General features: G+C 39.9%; 1 protein-coding gene across 1 annotated transcript; it reads right to left on the bottom strand.

The window, feature by feature from the left end:
• Positions 1-6: 6 nt before the first annotated feature.
• LOC143622551 (AP-4 complex subunit epsilon-like) lies at positions 7-15,305 on the bottom strand (the record flags this gene model as incomplete). Its single annotated transcript, XM_077093665.1, has 5 exons — positions 14,685-15,305; positions 13,329-13,514; positions 824-1,039; positions 609-719; positions 7-114 (listed from the first exon to the last, which is right to left on the bottom strand). Coding segments are annotated over exons 1-5 (1,188 nt in total), but the record flags the coding sequence as incomplete, so codon positions are not given.
• Positions 15,306-21,194: the final 5,889 nt, after the last annotated feature.

The following is a 21,194-nucleotide window of genomic DNA, read 5'->3' on the forward strand; positions in this document are numbered from 1 at the left end:
ATTGATGCTAATCATGTAATCAATCATACGATCTACTATAACTTCCACATTGGAGGATTTTGTCATTTTATAAAGCAATTCAAAGGTTTTCCTCTTTAGAGTGTCATCCGGATCCTGCATCAACAAGTAATTAATCTTAGAATTAATTTCATATATAACTAGAAAATTTTCATATATACTCAACCAAAACTAATAATATCATATACCCAACTTTAATGAACCTTTACTTAATGACCATCCTACCCGTTTCCATGATATATATTTAAAACCCTATTTTTTTATTTGGATTTTGATTGACATCAACGACAAGCAAACTGAAGTGTCGTCTCTCTTTTTTTTTTTTAAATTGAAGTTAAAGATGGGCATATATGACATTTTAAAGTTTTAGAAAAATAAGAGTAAAATGGCCATTTATAAATTGTTTTTAATGAATTGGTTATATTTGAGATTTTAACCATTTTGTAAGGGCATTTACGATACTATACTTTTAGTTTTGCATGGTTGTATATATGATATTTTCCAAGATTTTAGGGGTACATATGAATTGCCCCTTAACCTTATTTCCAAACTAGATAAACATATATTTACTGATTTAACTGAGTACTCACCTCTAGACAATCAATCACAGCAAGTTGATGTTGTTCAGCAATTTCTGGACTTATTCGTATCAATCGACCAAGAGCATCGATACCCATGTACTTCAAATTATGACTGTCACTCTAAAATGAAAAATATTTTCATATAAGACTTGGCATGTATTAAAGAAAAAAGAAACTAAACTTTTATAGTTTAGGTGTTAAAGAGTATAGAAGTAAGGAAACACCTTGAGGAATTTGGCGATTGCATCAGCAGCTGATTCCAATAACTTGGGACTCGGTTGTATTGAAGAGATGCAACATATGCATTCAAAAATAATGGCATTTCCTATGTTACTGGCTGTGTCACTTTTCCTCAGTATGTCCCCGATGACTGTATACATTTGCTCACTGGACTTTTTGTCACCACTACCAAGTAATGCCAAGATTTTTAACAACTTAATCTGCATATTTAAAAGAGATATTATGATACCAAAATTAAGACTTGTTTTTAATCAATACAACAAGAGGTAGCAATATCAATAATCAAAATTGCATATAAAGTTAAAAGAAGAGTAGAAGACAAAGAACTAGTTTATAGGATAGATACTCTTACCTCAGATTTTTTCAATAAAATTAAGGGGGTGTTTGGTATTCCTTATTTTACCTCCTTATAACTTTTCATTAAGTTAATAAGTTACAACATTGTAACTTATCAAACTTTTCCTCTCACAATATAAGCAATCCCAAACACCTTATTACTTTTCAAAAAGTTTATAAGTTATAAGTTGGTGAAAATAAGCAATCCCAAACACCCCCTAAAGGACAACAGACGCAGAAAATTTGATGTGTAATAACTATTAAGTATAATGAGCAAGGATTTATCCCAAAGACTTGCTTTATAACAGCGATGACAATTCACACACACAAAAAAAAACCTACTTCATATATCGAGCACACATGTAATATCAATTATAATTGGCCATATATGCCATTTGTTTAGGGCTATAGAACGGTGTATATTACAACTCCATCTGGAGTTTTTTTGTGGTCCATGTGAATGGTGTTGTTGTGTAAAACACGTGTTACAATCTTTTTATATGAATCAAGTAGCATATACGGTACGTTACAAGGTTTAAAGTTATGCGTAAATGTTATATTGCAAGTTGATGCAGTGCGAAATATATTGTCCAAGTCAGTTAATAGGCATATTTTACTATTTTTATTATTTTGTAATCCATGTTGGGCTAAACAAATATTGGATGATACAAAGTTTGAATTCATACAAGTTGGCTGGAATCAGCAGTGGAAAACTGTTATGTTGTGGTCTCCGATCCATCATGGGTCGGGTCCGGACAGAATTAGGAGATTAAGCTGTTTGAGTTTTGGCCAAGCCCAAAAGCTCTAATCAGGCCCAGTTTAGTTAAAGGGTTAAACCCTAATTGTCTAGTCTATATATTCTCTCCTGTACTTGTAAGTTGGTATCACTCAATAATAAGAAAACCCTAGTTATCGACAGTGGACGTAGGTCATACACCGTGACCGAACCACTTAAATCCTTGTGTCTCTTTCGTTTATTCTTTCGGTTTTACTATTGTATTCGTGTTTGTGTGTGACTCCGAACCTAACAATTGGCATCAGAGCCTGGTTCTCGATTATACACACAGTTCCGCCGCCGCTGCTCCGCTGCTACAGTTCCACCGCCGCCGCTACAGTACCGCCGCCGCTACAGTACCGCGCCGCCGCTACAGTTCCGCCGCCGCTGATTAGGGTTCCGCAGCTGCTGGTTCGTTTTTTCTGATCAGTTTCCAGTCCTTTTATTCCTTGGGTAGTTTGGTTGTTTGCTGTAATCAAAACTCAGTTTGGATAATGGCTGAGGACGGAAAGATCAAGATTGAGAAGTTTGATGGTCAGGATTTTGGATGGTGGAAAATGCAAATTGAGGATTTGCTATGTCAGAAAGACTTAATGGAAGCACTAGAAGAGAGGAAACCGGAAAGTATGAAAGATGATGAGTGGAAGGTACTTGACAGAAAAGCCATAGCTGTTATTAGACTCTCACTAGCTAAGAATGTGGCATTCAATATTGTAAATGAAACTACCACGTATGGTCTTATGAAAGCCTTGTCAAATATGTATGAAAAGCCTTCTGCATCAAACAAGGTATTTCTGATTAGACAGCTAGTTAACACCAGAATGAAGGAAGGGGCATCTGTTACCTCTCATGTTAATGACTTCAACACTATTATTTCTCGTTTGTCTTCTGTTGATATCAAGTTTGATGATGAAGTTCAAGCGTTACTCTTGTTATCCTCGTTACCCGAAAGTTGGTCAGGGACTGTTACTGCAGTTAGTAGTTCTTCTGGGAATACTAAGCTTACTTTTGAAGGAGTTCGGGATTTGATTTTAGGGGAGGACATAAGAAGAAGGAATTCTGGTGAGACATCTAGTTCTATATTGAGCACCGAAGGGAGAGGTAGGAGAAGAGAGAAAGGTAATGGCAGGGGTAGGTCAAAGTCTAGAAGAAGAAGTCAGTCAAAGCCCAGAAAAGACATTGAGTGTTGGAATTGCAAAGAAATGGGGCATTTCAGAAACCAATGCCCTAACCCCTCAATTTCAAAAGAAAAGAAAGAATCTAAGAAGGAAGTTAATCTGGCCACCGGTTCAGATGATTCAGAAGGTTCAGAAGAGACTCTTATCTGCTGTGTTGAAGAATCAACAGATTCATGGATTATGGATTCTGGTGCATCTTTTCACGCCACTTATAGCACGAAGAAGATGAAGAATCTCCGAACAGGTAATTTTGGTAAAGTTCGTTTGGCTAATAATCATGCTGTTGATATCACGGGGATGGGGGATATTGAACAAAAAACTTCATTGGGCACCTCATGGACTCTAAAGGATGTTCGGGTCGTTCCTAGCCTTAGAAGAAAGCTAATTTCTGTTGGGCAGTTAGATGACCAAGGATATGATGTTATGTTTGGTGGGGGTCAATGGAAAGTTGTGAAAGGGAATCTTGTGATCGCCAGAGGTAAAAAGAAGGGCACTTTATACATGGTTGAAATTCCAGCTGATGGGGTAAATGCAGTGACCAGTGGACCGAGTCAGTCTAGTTTGTGGCACCAACGACTCGGCCACATGAGTGAAAAAGGGATGAAAATGCTCGTTGCTAGAGGAAAAATTCCAGAACTGAAGAAGGTTGAATCTGAATTTTGTGAACCATGTGTTTTCGGTAAAAAGAAGAAAGTATCTTTTGTGAAGACCGGAAAACAACCGAAAGCTCAGAAATTGGAGCTTATTCACTCTGATGTCTATGGACCAACTTCAGTCTCTTCTTTGGGAGGATCGCACTATTATGTCACCTTCATTGATGATTCGACACGCAAGGTATGGGTTTACTTTCTTAAAAATAAATCTGATGTTTTTGATACTTTTAAGAAATGGAAAACTGCTGTTGAATTGGAAACTGATTTGAAGGTGAAATGCCTGAAGTCGGATAACGGTGGTGAATACGTTAGCAAAGAATTCCGTGATTATTGTGAAGAGTACGGTATTCGGATGATCTTTACAGTCCCTGGCACTCCTCAACAAAATGGAGTGGCAGAACGAATGAACAGGACGTTAAATGAAAGGGCAAGAAGTATGAGACTTAATGCCGGGCTTCCAAAGACGTTCTGGGCAGATGCAGTTAACACTGCAGCTTATTTAATTAACCGGGGATTGTCAGTACCGTTGGGTTTCAAGACACCAGAAGAAGAGTGGAAAGGTAAAGCTGCAGATTATAAGCATTTGAAAGTCTTTGGGTGTAGCGCTTATGATCTAGTGAAAAATGACAAGCTTGATGCTAAAGCTAAAAAATATGTTTTCATTGGATATGGGTCAAACGAAATGGGCTACAGGCTTTGGGATTTAGAAAGCAGAAAAGTAGTCAGAAGCAAGCATGCAACTTTTAATGAGGCTGAGTTATACAAAGATAGAAACACTTCAAAATCAAGGGTTCAGAAAGAGCAGGTTGAATATGAAATTGATGCTCAGAAAAAGACAGTTGAGTCAGCTACCGAACCCGAGACAGAAACTGAAGAAACCACAGTTCCTGAATTTGAAGATGATGATATTGGTGGAAATGAAGAGTCAGAGGGAGTCTCTGACAGTGGGAGTTCAGAGTCTGAGGATGAACAGTCTCCACAAGAACCTGACCCGCCTCAGCACTGGGTTAGGAGGTCCACCAGAGTTTCTAAACAGCCGGTACGTTACAAACCTTCAGTTAATTATCTCCTTTTAACTGAAAATGGTGAGCCAGAGAGTTATTATGAGGCACTTAAGTTGAAAGATTCGCTCCAGTGGGAGCATGCTATGAAGGAGGAGATGAACTCTTTGAGTAAAAACCAGACATGGGTTTTAACCAAGTTTCCACCAGATAAAAGAGTTCTACAGAATAAATGGGTCTATAGAGTCAAGGAAGAACATGATGGGTCTAAACGATACAAAGCTCGTTTAGTGGTCAAGGGTTTCCAGCAAAAGAAGGGAATTGATTATAATGAAATATTCTCTCCAGTTGTGAAGATGACCACCATCAGATTGATCTTAAGTATTGTTGCTGCAGAAAATTTACATCTAGAGCAATTAGATGTTAAGACAGCATTTTTACATGGTGATCTTGACGAGGAGATCTATATGGCACAACCTGAGGGATTTCAGGTTGCCGGGAAAGAAAAATGGGTCTGCAAATTGAAGAAAAGCTTGTATGGTCTGAAGCAGGCACCTAGGCAATGGTACCTAAAGTTTGATGATTTTATGGTGAGAACTGGGTACAAGAAATGCGAGGCCGACCATTGCTGCTACTTAAAGAAGTTTAAAGGCTCATTTATCATTCTACTTCTTTATGTAGATGATATGTTAATTGCAGGATCTGATATGAAGGAGATTCGCAAGTTGAAGAAACAGTTGTCTGATGAATTTGAGATGAAAGATCTTGGTACAGCCAAACAGATTTTGGGGATGAGTATATCCAGAAAGAAAGATGGCTCCATAACACTATCCCAAGAGAAATACATAGGGAAAGTGTTAGAAAGATTCAGGATGAATGATGAGAAGACTAAACCGAGAAACACACCTCTGGGAAGTCATTTCAAACTTACCAAAGACCAGTCTCCCAGAACAGAGGAAGAAAGAACAGAGATGGCTAAAGTTCCGTATGCATCTGCTGTTGGCAGTCTCATGTACGCCATGGTTTGTACACGGCCAGACATTGCTCATGCTGTCGGGGTAGTTAGTCGTTTTATGTCGGATCCGGGAAAGGAACATTGGGAAGCGGTGAAATGGTTACTCAGATACTTAAAGGGTACTTCCAGTTTGGGGTTATGTTTTAAGGGGAAGGATACAATTCTCAGGGGTTATTCAGATGCTGATCTGGGTGGATGTAAGAAGACGTTTAAAAGCACTACTGGTTATGTTTTCACAGTTGGGGGAACAGCAGTATGTTGGATGTCCAGACTTCAGAAAAGTGTTGCTTTATCAACCACTGAGGCAGAATATATGGCAGCAGCCGAAGCAAGTAAAGAATTAGTATGGTTGAGAACTTTTCTTGAAGAGTTGGGAAAGAAACAGGCAGAGTTCTTCTTATATTGTGACAATGAGAGTGCAGTGAAACTTGCGAAGAATCCAGTCTATCATTCGAAGACTAAGCACATCGGGAGGAGATATCACTTTGTCAGAGATTTGATCAGTGATGGTGTTTTCAGTTTGAAAAATATCTCAGGTGCTAAGAATCCAGCAGATATGTTCACCAAGCCGGTGATGCTGGATAAGCTGAAGCTATGCAGAGCTTCAGCAGGCCTTCAGGAATAATGTTGAGAAGGCGAAGGGTAACTAGGAGGTGCAAAACCAGATGGGTTTTATTTTACATGTACAAGGCAATGCAGGTGAAGACATTTTACGTCTCCAAATGGGAGCAGGTTGAAATGTTTGACGCATCCAAGTGGTGGTTTAGAGAAGATGTCTCGAAGCCCAAGTGGGAGATTGTTATGTTGTGGTCTCCGATCCATCATGGGTCGGGTCCGGACAGAATTAGGAGATTAAGCTGTTTGAGTTTTGGCCAAGCCCAAAAGCTCTAATCAGGCCCAGTTTAGTTAAAGGGTTAAACCCTAATTGTCTAGTCTATATATTCTCTCCTGTACTTGTAAGTTGGTATCACTCAATAATAAGAAAACCCTAGTTATCGACAGTGGACGTAGGTCATACACCGTGACCGAACCACTTAAATCCTTGTGTCTCTTTCGTTTATTCTTTCGGTTTTACTATTGTATTCGTGTTTGTGTGTGACTCCGAACCTAACAAAAACAAAGGGAAATGAAAGGAAACAAATCAAGAACTGAGATTCAAAGGAAAGTTTAAAACCCTTATCTTGTGCATGTATTATATACGAGAAATGTAATACGACAGTTTATCACACAAACGGAATGGTGAGATGATGATAAAGAGCACATGCAATCAAAGATGCGCGAATTTCAATTTAATTTGGGTATAAGAGCATCCCAACCCATCCCCTAAATTTTTGTGGGAAGTTTTTGTAAACTATAGGATGGGGTTAAGAGTGGTTGTGAGTGAAGGAGAGAGAAAAGTTAGTGTTTTTTTGTAAATTTTGGGAAAGCTTGTTTTTGCACCCTTTTATTTTTAATATTTGTTGAAATTGATTGTGAGTAAAGACGAGAGAAACTATAAAGATAAAGGTATAAAAAGTATTATTTAATTGAACTTGAGAGGGGAATGTAGTGTTTTTTAGTATAATTATAGAGATGGGGATGGGGGTGGGCTGAGAATGCTCTAAATCCAGTAAAAAAGAAGTCAAATATGTTAAGATGTCGAGATCGTATGAAATGGGATAAATATAGGGCGTGTACAATGTTTAAATGATGTCATGATGGATTTAAAGTTAAAATCAAAGAAGTTTGCAAGTTGCAATGATCAAGATAACAAAATAGGCATTCAACACATCCTTACTGCTAGTCTAATAAAAAGAAATAGAACACGAAATTCCTCTATTTGTCCTTCATAGTTTATACAATTACAATCATACCTCTGCTTTTGCACACGTGCTAGTTATGCCTAGTTACTAACATAGTATGATTGAGAATTTTAATCCATATAAGTAGATACAACCTTGAATAGTGCCTTTCTATGTATGGGATATGTGTAAGCGATAAGTGAATACTAAGAATCAGAAATTCTAAAAAGTTAAGAATGTGAATGGTGGTGAGTTTATAGATGTGTAAGTTTACAAATCTAAACCAAACTGATAAGAATCATGAGGGACCAAAAGAATTAATTGTGTATTCAAGGAGGGGCAAGATGCAAAGTGGCTAAGTGGGCACATGTTAGTATAAATAGGAAGGGAATAATCTTTATTGTTATGTTATGTAATTTGTTATTGTGAACGGCTCTTGCTTTATGCAATGAGAGGAGTATCCTTGGGTTGTTAAGAGGTCGCTATCCTATTATGCTGTACTTTCTTTTTCTTATTCAATCAATCATTCCCTTCCTTTACATCATAGTTCTTACACAAATTCAGATTTCATATCCACTTTATATTTACATTTGCTATACTCTGTTCTTTGCTGATTCAATACCTATCATTGGTCCGACACTGCCTTGACATGCCGTTTGTGTTTCGACATTTATCATCATGGAAACCCGTACAAATTCTCGATTAGATGCACAGGAAGCTCAGATTAAGCAATTACGGTCTGATTTTGCTAATTTTCGTACTTCTCTACAATCAGTGGAGAAATCGTTGTGCGTGGAAAGAGGGGAACCTGGGGAATTCCGAAAAGTGGTATTGACTTGGATGGCAAAGCAGGATAAGAGGGTTGTTGATGACTCGTTGGATTCTGGGAAATCAGATCTGGGTTTTGATGTTTCCGGTGCCAGATCTCGTCCCGGTCCGTCAGTGAACACTGATCATTCTTCCATCCTGCCATGGGCGGTTAAGAAGGTAAAGCTACCTGAGTTTTCTGGGTTTGATCCTCAGGGGTGGATTCAAAAAGCGAATGTATACTTTGATTTGAAACACACAGTGGATGATGATCGATTGCAATTAGCTCGTTTGAGCATGATTGGGGTGGCCCAACACTGGTTCATAATAATCACACAGGTCCATCCCACAATTTCGTGGTCTGATTTTCAATTGGAGCTTCTTCAACGCTTCAGTAGTTTGGAGATTCAAAACCCATATGAGCAATTGGCTACAATTAAACAGGCAGACTCTATTCTTGATTATATTGATGACTTTGAGTACCTTCTTTCTCTGGTTCCGCGATTACCCGAATCACAATCGCTTGGTTATTTTGTGGCGGGTCTTTCACTATTTTGTGGCGGGTTTGAAAGACGATGTCAAAAAATGGGTGCGTCTTCACCGTCCTAAATCTCGTCTGGATGCCATGTACTTGGCGAAGGAGGTGGAGCTGATGCTGCATCCAGCTTCGGGTCAAGATACCTTGGGCCAATTCCGTTATCTTTACCCTAATGGGCCTCACTCGATTGGGTTTAGAGATGGTTCTTCTGTCATGGGCCGTTCGGGGTCCAAGCCCATTTCTCCTTTTAGATCAGGTGACAGACCTGTTTTCCCAAGGGTTGACTCTCCAAGGTCAGTTGTAAACTCTAATTCCTCTTTTCCGGTGACTGACTTAGGGCAGCTTTCCCCTCGTGATAGAGGTGTTCGTTCATTGTCTCGTACTGAATATGACGATCGACGCAAGAAGGGACTTTGTTTTCGTTGTGGTCAACAGTACAGGCCTACTCACAAATGTCCTGAAGGTAAGTTACGATTATTGTTATTGGGGGATGACGAGGATGATTTCCCGAGTGGGGATCAATGTGTCTTGCAAACGGATCAGCTGGCAACTCAGGATAATGACTCTGATTGTTCTCACGGGACCTGTAATGCATTAGAATTTATGGGTATTTTGGCTGCTCAAGAGTCGTTTTCTACTATGAAATTGGAAGGTCTCCTATTGGGCTTTACAATCTTTATGTTAGTGGACAGTGGGGCTTCTCACAGCTTCATTTCTTGTCGTTTGGTCACCGAGTTAGGTTTGACTTCCTCTAAGTTCAAGGGCATAAAAATCAAATTGGGTGACGGTCACTTCGTTTACGTTTATGAACGGTGTGTAGCTCTACCTGTGACCATTGGTCCCTGTTCTTTTTCAGTGAATGCACTAGTTTTGACACGGGTTCATTGGATTTTATTTTGGGGTTGGATTGGTTGAAGTCTTTGGGGGAGGTTATCCATGATTGGGAACATTCGAGGATGCGGTTCCAATATCAGAGGAAATCGGTCCAATTACAAGGGCTGCAATCCGGTCAATCTTCCTTGTCAGCGCTACATTCATGGTTGTCTATGGAGGGACTGACTGATGTACCTTCTACTGTTGCTGCTCATGTCTTCTCTTTACTAACCGACTCCCAACAATCTACCTTATCTTCTCTCTTTCAACAATTTGATGTGATTTTTCAGCCCCCTTCGTCTCTTCTGCCGGTTCGTTCTCATGACCACCACATTTAGTTATCTTTTAACAATCCCATATGTATACAACCATACCGTTATCCTCATGTTCAAAAGACAGAGATTGAAAGGCAGGTTCGTGAATTATTGCATATCGGTATGATTCGACCTAGCACAAGTGCTTTTTCGAGTCCAGTCATTCTGGTTCGAAAAAAAGATAATTGATGGCGTATGTGTGTTGATTATCGGGCTTTGAATAGCGCAACGATTCCCAATAAGTACCCAATACCGGTTGTTGATGAGCTCATTGATGAATTGCACGGTTCTAGTTTTTTCTCTAAATTGGACCTCAAGTCCGGCTATAATCAGATTAGGATGCATCCGGATAGCATCACAAAGACGACTTTTCGTACACATGACGGGCATTACGAGTACTTAGTCATGCCTTTCGGTCTCATGAACGCACCGGCCACATTTCAATCTGTGATGAATGACATTTTTCTCCCGCTTCTTCGACATAAGGTGGTCATTTAATTTATGACATTCTTGTTCACAGCCCTACTTGGGATTCTCATATCAATGATTTAAATGAGGTATTTCAGATTTTATTACTTCATAATTTCAAAGTTAATCCCGACAAATGCAGTTTTGGTCAACACACTGTCGATTACTTGGGTCATGTCAATAATGGTCAAGGGGTATCAATGGATCCCTCGAAAGTTGTTGTTGTGGTAAATTGGCCGGTTCCCACTACTTTGAAGGCTCTTCGAGGTTTTTTGGGGTTGAAGGGGTATTATCGGAAGTTTGTGAAAAATTATGGTAGTATTGCACGTCCTTTGACTGATCTCACTAAGAAAGATGCGTTTATTTGGACTCCAGTGGCTCAAACAGCTTTTGATCAATTGAAACAAGCTCTAGTCTCGGCACCGGTGTTAGCTTTGCCAGATTTTTCCATTCCCTTTGTGGTTGAATGTGACGCAACTGGATGCGGAATTGGGGCGGTTTTGATGCAACATAACAAGCCGATTGCTTACTTTAGTAAAGCTTTAAGCGTTCGGAATGTTTCAAAGTCCGCATATGAACGGGAATTGATGGCATTAGTTTTGGCGGTGCAACATTGGCGTCCTTATTTGTTGGGCTCTAAATTCACGGTGTGTACGGATCAAAAGAGCCTCAAATTTTTATTACAACGTCTGATCAACAGAACTGGGTCATTAAACTTTTGGGGTACGACTTTGATATTCAATACAAGCCAGGTCGGGAGAATCGAGCTGCCGATGCTTTATCCCGTCGGGCTGATTCCGGGTTATTATTTCAGGCTGTCTCTACCCCTATTTGGTTGCAAGGGGCCCTACTGATTGAAGAAGCTCAAGGTGATACGGAAATTCAAACACTACGCGCTAAGTATTTGGCAAATCCAGAAAAATACCATGGGTATTCTATCAAAAATAATGTCTTGTTGTGGTTATTTCTCGGCAATCCAAATATATTCCGGCTCTTCTCCATGAATTTCACGTCACCGCTACGGGGGGTCACTCGGGATTTTATCGAACATATCGCAGGTTGGCTGCTAATGTGTATTGGATTGGTATGACCTCTACTATTAAACAGTTTATCCGTGAGTGTGATACCTGCCAACGATGTAAGGCTAGTTCGGTGCTTCCCGGTGGACTTTTACAACCATTAGCTATTCTAAAAAGTTAAGAATGTGAGTGGTGGTGAGTTTATAGATGTGTTAAGTTTACAAATCTAAACCAAACAAAGAAAGAAAATAAATCGCATACTTGATATATTAAGCATGCCTAATAAATCTGTTATCTTAAGATCCTTTTTACTTTTTACCTAATGTGCCCAAATTTGTGCCAGGTATCAGAAAATTAATTTATTGTATTAAATTCTCTATCCAAGGAAAACATAAAGATCACTTTTTTTCTGTTTTAGCATTTGACTAATCTTTTTTGTTAAAAAGACCCAACTTTTTCTATTACGTGTCCCCAGTCTAGTATCCTTATGAATTCATGGACATGGTTACTAATTTGAGGATATCAATGATTTTGCTTTAGGTGCAGGTGCACACCTTAAGCACCTTTGAAGAACTACACCACCAAAGCATCAACTTCTCAGCTATTACTAGAACTACTGACCCATCTTTTTATTCTTGAATAGTGCTAAGCACATTAACTATGTTAAAAGTTACTTCTCATGGATCCATTATCCTTGAATAGTACTAGAAATAGCGACCCATCTTGTATATTTGCAGTGGTAACAAATTACTTCTTCAAATGATTGTACGAAAATGAATACCAAAAGTAAGTGAAGAGATACATATATTTGCAGCAATCAACATTATGTGGTCTAGTAACTCACATCACTCATTTTCAAAGAGCTTATCTAGTTCGGTTCTTTTAAATACCGCAGTTACAAGTTAAAAGTTTCTTTTAAACTAATTTATACAATTGATTAACTGATAATCTTAACACGGTGTATGACATAAATGACGCATACAAAAAAGAGTTGGCCAACAATAAAAGTTAATGTTAAACTCTCTTCATGTGTAGGGCCCTCGAGGTTCATTATATTTGCTGAATTGCTTCTAGATCGCAGGGCTTCGTAATTTATTTTAGGCTCCATTTTAGTATATTAAGTTCTGTTTTAGTATACCTTAACTGTTCTAAAACGGTTGTTAAGCTTTTTGTTGCTTATAAATGTTTTCCTATTAAGAAAAAAGAAACGAAGCACGTCTAGAAGCATTCCTATTAAAGATGTGCTCATGTGCCCAAGCTTACACAATTACAGTTTAAGTTAGGCACACAAGTAGTAATGTCATCACTACATTTAGTAAATCATATATCTGATCTAGCTTCCAAGTTCCACCTTACATAAGGTTAATGGGATCAAGCTTTGATCCTCCAATTAAACAAACAGAGCATGAAAAACTAAAAAAACCAAAACAAAATTAACACTCCTATCCAAGAAACAACTGCAACATTTGACTTGACATGCAGTTCATAATGTTTGGCTATTGATCAAAAAGCAAAGAAAACTTGTGGACCAATAACAAAGTTACTAATCTAAGTAATTACCATAAACGGGCAACAAAGGTAGAGTAGAACCGAAAACTCATCTAAAAAAAATTATTGCATCTCGGAACAAACAACCCAAAAAGGAATATTACTTTTTTAAGAAATGAGGAATAACATATTCTAAGAATAGGACTATAAAGTATCTACATGTAGGGCTAGTTAAGCGCATACCTGTATAAAAGGAGCAGGTGTCGAATGATAGTCGTAAGTTTTTGGCAATCTGCGTTCAGCAACTTGTTTAAGAATGTTCACAAAGCTTGCAACTAAATCCTTGTAAGGATTTACATCTACTGCAATAAGATCATATAAAGGGCAAAGTGTAGCACCCATCACACCAGGATCATTATCAGAAAGTTTCTACAAAAGAAAAGACATACAAATCAAGAATCAGAAAATCTTGATATTATCACGTTTCGAAAAATGAACTTTCCATAGTAAGAATGCTTCCAGTATCCAAAAAGAATGATGAGACACGCAAAAAGACTTAACAGAGTGCATTTAATTGCACCGGTAGACGTCTATTGTAACTCAATACGTCATGCAAATAAATCAACAGAAAGAAGCAGATACGACAAATATGATCAATTAATCTATTTACAGATTCAGCCGTTATAAATCATCTGTAGGCTATTTGAGTAGTTGAGTTATTCTAGGCTAAGTTTTCACCTTTAAACTCAATAAATAATAGTTTAACACTCGCAGAGCCGACATTTTTCAAAGCTAACTTTGTTTATCAACTAGAAAGATGAATTAGATCGTATACACTCTTTTTAAGCCAAGAATGCAGGGTATGATGCATCTTTTCCCCTTTCATACAAGACAAGCTTGATTCAGCTTCTTAGGTAAACCAACCCTAAAACGACAAGCTAACTAATAAATGCAATGCATTTAACAGTAGTATATCATTTCAAAAACAAAACTCCGCCCCATTAGTTCAAAAGAATCCCAAAGCAATCTTTTCATACCCAAAGCAATCTTTTCATACCCAAAGCTATTCAAAAAACAATAGGACTACTTAGAACTGTATTTTAAAAAATCGATCTCATGTCTGGCTGGCAGAAATAAATCAGATTTTATATCTAACTAAGTAACCTTCTAACTCTTAACTGCAAACATCATATTCTGTACACTCCATAATGCATGTAAAATTACATCTATACAAGTACAATGTGTGCAGCATGTAAAGCCATAAAGCACCGACCTTTCGGAAATTCGTAACAAGATGTTGATTCTGCATTTAAGGGTCTCTTAACCAGACGGATAAAATATATCATATACGCGCTTTTTAAGCCAAGTATACATGGCATCATGTAAAGACTAAAGTGTTCAACTTTCCAACACAATTGATTCAGTTTTCAGATGAACCAGCCCTAAAACGACAAGCTAACTAATAATGCAATGCATAACATGCCAATTCAGACACAAAATTCCGCCCCATTAGTTCGAAAGAGTCCCAAAGCAATCTTAAAACTGTATTTTTAATCTATACAAGCAGAATGTGTGTATAACCAACCATAAAGCACCAACCTTCCGAAAATTCGACACAAGATGATTCACGGAGGCGGGCGACCGCTGATGAAAGCTATGCAACGCCATGACTGCCTTCTTCCTCACGGCCTCCTTCTGATGCCCCAACAGCTCCACCACCTGCTGAATCACAGCCGGCACAGTCTCCTCATTAATCAACCGACAACAGGCGTTCAACGCGGCACACACGACCAAAAAGTTATCGGATTTCAAATCCTTCTGGATGGTATTGACAATCAGTATAATCAGATCATGATCCTCGTTCAGAAACAACGTGACCGCCAGATAGCCGGTCCGTTTGACCAGCAGGGAGTCGTCATGCGTCATTTTAACGGCGTGGATGTATCCGAAGGAGGCGTCATGACCGAGCATCTCGATGTAGACCAGGCGGATGATGTACTCCTTCATCTTCCGCTTGGGGATGTCCGGGTCGTTGATCCTGCGTTTGAGGGTTTCGATCTCGTGGAGGATGATCCGGTCTTCTTCGGATTTGGAGCGGGTTTCGCCGATGGACTTGACGAGATCAAGGAACTCTTTAGACTGGTTGAAGCCGCCCTGGGACCCCATGGCCAGCTCACGCCCGATGGTCTTTAGCTGCTCCAGTGTGTCAATTGATGGAATTAGGGTTTTGGATTGTGAAGATTTGGGGATTATTATTGCTTTTAGTGAGTGAATGGAATGCAATTGGAATTGGGGAAATTGGGGATTTCTGGAAGTGGGTGTTGGTGGTGTTTGTTGTTGAATACACGTGGAAGGCACGTGGCTTTGGGTGGGTTAGTTTGTGTGTGTTGTCTTTTTTGATAGGGCGTTTGGATGGATCGATGGATGTTGATTCTGCATTAATGGGGATTGGGTGTTTGTTTGGAAAGAGGGAGAATAAGATTAATGACAGGTAATTGGTTGTTTGATTATGGGGTTTAAATGAAGCTTTGTAATTTAGTAATTGTTTGTAATGGTAGATTTAGGGGGAGCGGGGCGGTTCGTGATGGGGCTTCCACCAAGCTTGATGGAGCGTGGAACACCGCCGCCGGTCCTTTCTTCAAGCGTGATGGGTATGTTTGCGTGATGGCCATCACGCAAGTGATGGGTTTGAGTGATGGAACTCTCCCTCTCTATATACATATATATACACCCCAAATACACTCCTCTCACTCACACAAAAACCTATATGTATATATATGTATGTATATATACCAAAACCTATCACACCACACCACCCGTATCAAATTCCATCAAAATGTGATGGATTTGGGGTTGGTGACGTGGCATAATTTGATTGGTGGTGGTGTGTGTAAAGTTGGAGTGTTACGTCAACTGTTAAGTTTTTCAACTTTTATTATAGGATCGAATCACTGATAAGAACTTACTTTAAGTTAGTGTTTTTGCCCTTTAAATTAGGTATTGGTTTATATTATGATGAGGTTAACCTATGTGTTTTGTGGATGCAAATAATTTGACAATGTCATAGGTTAACAAGTTTTTTTTGTTTTTTAGATGATGCATTATTGCAGCCTATGATGAGCCATTGGATTTTCACCTATTCGTCGTTTTTATATCATTATTTATAGTTATTGATTATACAACTGACCATAGTTGGCTTTTATTCTAACCTTTTTTGAATGTCGACGTGTGAATCAGGAATCAACAAGCAACGAATACCACTTACTAAAAGAAATTAAGGGTCTTGATATAGGCAAACACACCTTTTAAAACAACACACCCTCTTATTTTTCAACGCCCCTTGCAATGTGACCATACAACGATGTGGGACCCATAAAATCAAGGAATAAATCTTTGTGTTTTTGTTTTTGTTTTTTTAGGTGAGACGCAAAGAAAAGAAATTTTATAATAAGAATAAAACCATATATATGCCCCTACGGACTTTTTTTTGTCTTTAGTGATGTGGGCCATCTATCAATTGGGTTTTAATCATTTTTCAGTGGTCGTTGCGTAGAACACATAATCCTCATCTTGACATCATATTAAGTCATCCGTATGCAATGCGATTGACTACTAAAAAACAAGATTTGATGACATAATGCCAAGGCCGAAATACATAATAATGTGTCGTTTCTTAGAAACGTGTACAATGAATAACGTAAATTAAAATGGCAAAAAGAAGGCTTGAGTCATATACACATTCTTTTAAAGATTTTACAAGGTACATGTTTTGTATGCTAGATGAATATAAATTTATAAATAAATGAGTTCAAAAAATTTAATTTTTTTTGTCATCCAACATCACTTGTGATATGAAGTTCATCGATATAGAGGTAGGGTACCAAAAAGACCCAAATAACCTTAAGTATCATCCGCGGGTCGGAGAGGAACCCCTCATATACCACCCGCGGAACATATGGATCACCCGCACAACATGGTAGAGGAAGAACATCCTTACACCACACGCGGAAGCATCCAGGCACCCTCAGACGTCATCCGCAGGACAAGAAATTCGTCCGCTTAGATGACCAGGAGGCAATGCCAACAGGACAGCTGTAAATAACTAATTACCTTCTAGAAGAACAACCATGATTGTTAGCTGGAGAATACGTGACTCGTCAGCCAATGAATGAAGGACACCTGGCCAGGTTGTTATAACTGTGCACATGGCCAGGGTTTAATTCGTCATATCATGAAGTGACGCGTGTCCAACTTGTTATACCCATGCACATGGGACGTATATTTCAACCTATCACAAAGGGACACGCGTCCAGACGGTTATTAAGATCTTCTAGAAATGGACAGTTGGCCCAATCACAATTCTCACATCCTTCGGCTATTAATACCCTCTCAATCTACATGAGGTATTCATTCACATTCACTCTCACTGTACTTACTCTAATACTTTAGTACTTTCTCTCTTAAAACTGTACTGATTCTCACGCCGGAGGGTGGTTACGGGAAGACCCCCCCTCTTGTCCTTCCCGTGACGAGACTCACGGTGTCTGTTTTGCAGGTTCCGGTCATTGGACTTTGGGAAGTTGTACTCATATTGTGTTGGTTGTTATCGTATCCTACCTTGTGGACTCATTGGATCCAGGACCCGTCTAGGGGATCGGATCTGTGTTTCTTCATTGGCGCCATCCGTTTTGGTGTTAGAACTGCACAAGTTTTCATTGATTTTTAGGTTCGTTCAGTATGAGTAAACTTCCTGAGGGGCCGACGGGAACTCCTGCACCTACTTCACGTGTTAGTAATACGGAAGCACCTGAAGGTTTTGCTTCAAATGTTTTCGCACGTATCACAGCTCCGGGTTCACGAAATGCCGATATAACACCGGGTGGTCGTACCCTTGAGCGTGTCACAGCACCAGTTGGGCCAACTCCTACCGATTTGGGACGTGTTACGGAACCGGAAGGTTCCAATCTGGGTGACCTCGGACGAATTATGGGAGAAACTCGCCGAACTCGATCAGTATTGGGTCTGGAGGACGATTCAGGCGATTCTGATCTGGCGAGGACTCATCGACATAATTCTAGATCTAGGGGACCACTGTCTCTGGAAGAGTGGCTCCGCATCCTGCAAGAGAACTTGACAGCCGAATTTGAGCGTAGAGTGCGGAATGAACGTTTTCATGCTCGCACTCTGACCTACGAAGAATCTCCCAGAAGATCTCTTTCTCCTCCACCAACAGTGAGAGGAAGTCAAATCCGTTATAGTCAACAGACGGAACAGGAGTTTGGTGAATTACGGAGGTTACGCCCCCGTCCTCGGATGGACATGCGGATGCCATCTTATGTAGATGAGTTCGATAGTTATGATTCAACTTATCACCCGGAAGATTTCAGTTTTTCACTGGTGACAGCAGGATGCATTCGCGGGAAAGAAGTAGTCGCCCGCGGGACGTAGTCCGCCACACTGAGTATCATAGCGATGCGGAAGAAGATTTCACTAAACCGTACCGCCCAGCAGCCTTTGCTGAAAAATCGAAGTATAACAAGCATCGCTACAGCACCTTTTCCAATCAATGCTAAAATACCTACATCGGTGGAAAAGTATAATGGAATGACTGATCCAAGCGATCATCTCCAAAACTTTGTGGCGGTAGGTGGTGTTAGTGGATGGACGCTCCCTTATTGGTGTCACATGTTCGCATTGACACTAACAGGGGGCAGCACGAGAATGGTTTGAAAAGTTACCTGATGGTTAAATTTCTAGCTGGGATGATCTGGTGAAAAAGTTTTCTCAACAGTTTATCCAGCAAAAGAAGCATACTCGTGATCAGTCAGAAATTCTGGATGTTATCCGTCGTGATAACGAATCTGTGGAAGATTTTATTACCCGATTCAATGATGAAAGTCTAAACATCGGTGAAATCAGCAAGGACATGCTTCGTGGTGCCTTCCACAAGAATGTCAGATATGATGCATTGATCCGCACACTAACCGGTAGAGATGGAATGCCACAAAAATGGAATGATATCATGACCGCGACAAAGTTGTATTCCATAACTGAAAAAACTTTGGGGTATAACAACTCAAAGATAAAGTTAAAAGTAGAGTTTCAAACTCCACGACCTAATAAACAAGCAAAGGGGCCAATCTGGTCAAGACTTCAGCCGAGCGCGGAGGTATCAAAACCATTCGATGCAAGATCTCTCATTGGCAATAAAAACAAAATGGGACCCTCGAATCGAGGCCCCAACAACTGTTCATTTCACGATGACATCGGTCACAACACGAATGAATGTAATGTTTTGAAAAGTGAGATTGAGGCGGTTGTAAAGACTGGGAAACTTGGACATTTGGTGAAATGTGGAAAACCCGGGACTGGTAAGGCTCCCGCGCAAGATAACCAGGGCCCGCCAAAAAAGCAAGTCAAGGACTTGAACGTTCATATGATCCAGGGCGGACGTAAGGTTGGGGGAAAGAGACGAGAGTCCGATGAAGAAGCGTGGAAGAATGAGCCAGTGATTTTCCCACGAATCAAAGGAGGTCCTAGTAACAAGAGCCCCTTGATCATCACTGCCCTTTTCGGCCACTATCGCTCGCAATACATTTTCTTCGATACCGGTCATACGTCGGACATAATGTATGAACAATGCTTCGAACAGCTGGATGAGGACGATAAGGAGAGATTGAAACCCATTCATGCTCCTGTATCGGGATTTGGAGGTGAGGTAATGCATCCGCGAGGGGTGATTTCCTTCCCAGTCACTCTAAGTGACGGGGTTCATTCAAGGACCGAGGAGGTCGAATTTTTAGTTTTACCAGCAACATCGAAGCATGACATTATCTTGGAGCGGGAAGCGATTGGAGATTTCAATGCTCATCCTTCTACAGCACACGGTGCAGTTGGAATTCCAACTCGTACCGGAGTGGCTATCATTCACGTCAATCGCCATTGCTTCGCGACAGAGAGTTCTAAGCCTAGCAAGATTCCGAAGCAAACCCGGCGAACTGAACCCGAGAAATGGGTACTAAACAAGAAATTCCCAGAACAAACTGTAACAATTGGACCTGCTATCTCTGAGATAGTGAGGACTTTTTTGAAACAATTGTTAACAAAGAACGTTGATGTCTTCGCGTCGCAACCCGCGGACATGACCGGGGTTCCACGACAGATTGCAGAGCATAAGCTGCGGGTGAACCCGGCGTTTACTCCGATTGTACAAAAGAAACGTAAGATGGGCCCGGAACAAACAAAAGCAATGAATGAACAAGTTCAAGAGCTCTTACAGGCTGGAATTATCCGTCAAATCCAATATCAGACTTGGGTCGCCAATCCAGTTATTGTCCCTAAGAGCAATGGGACATGGCGGATTTGTATAGATTTCAAGGATCTAAACAAGGCGTGTCCCAAGGACTGTTATCCGTTGCCAGAGATCGATCTTAAGGTTGATGTCGTAGCCCCATTCAAATTCAAATGTTTTTGTGATGCCTACAAAGGCTATCATCAAATCCGCATGGCGGCGGGAGATGAAGACAAGACTGCGTTCCAAACAGACCAGGGCACATTCTGCTATAAAATGATGCCATTCGGTCTAAAAAACGCTGGGGCTACATATCAACGATTGATGGACATAGCATTTAAAGGTCAGATTGGTCGAAACTTGGAAGTCTATATGGATGACCGAAACAATCCAATGATTTTGTTTGAAACTTGTTCAAATAGTCCCTTGTGTTCAGAAGAAAACATTTGCATCCAAAGGGCTTTAAAAACTAGATATAAGGTTTTCTGTTATTGAATATTTCATATGGAGTTTTGTTATGCCTTTTGTTAACAAGCACCCTGTTCTGAACATAGCAGGCTGTATTTATGGCTTCAGCCCAGAAAGTGACAGGCAGATTAGCATCTGCTAACATGGTTCTTGCAGCTTCAATCAAAGTTCTATTTCTTCTTTCTGCAACACCATTTTGTTTAGGAGTTCTAGGAGCTGAGAATTGTTGTTATATTCCTTTTGCTTCACAGAATTCTTACATAACTCCATTCTTGTGATCAAAAGCACTGAGGAATATCAAATGTTGAGAGATATCGAAGAGACATTCGAAACCTTAAGGGGTATCAACA

Source organism: Bidens hawaiensis, unplaced genomic scaffold (assembly GCF_021521415.1).
Source record: "Bidens hawaiensis isolate Kalapana, Puna unplaced genomic scaffold, B.hawaiensis_p1.1 tig00000358_1, whole genome shotgun sequence".
NCBI lineage: Eukaryota > Viridiplantae > Streptophyta > Magnoliopsida > Asterales > Asteraceae > Bidens > Bidens hawaiensis.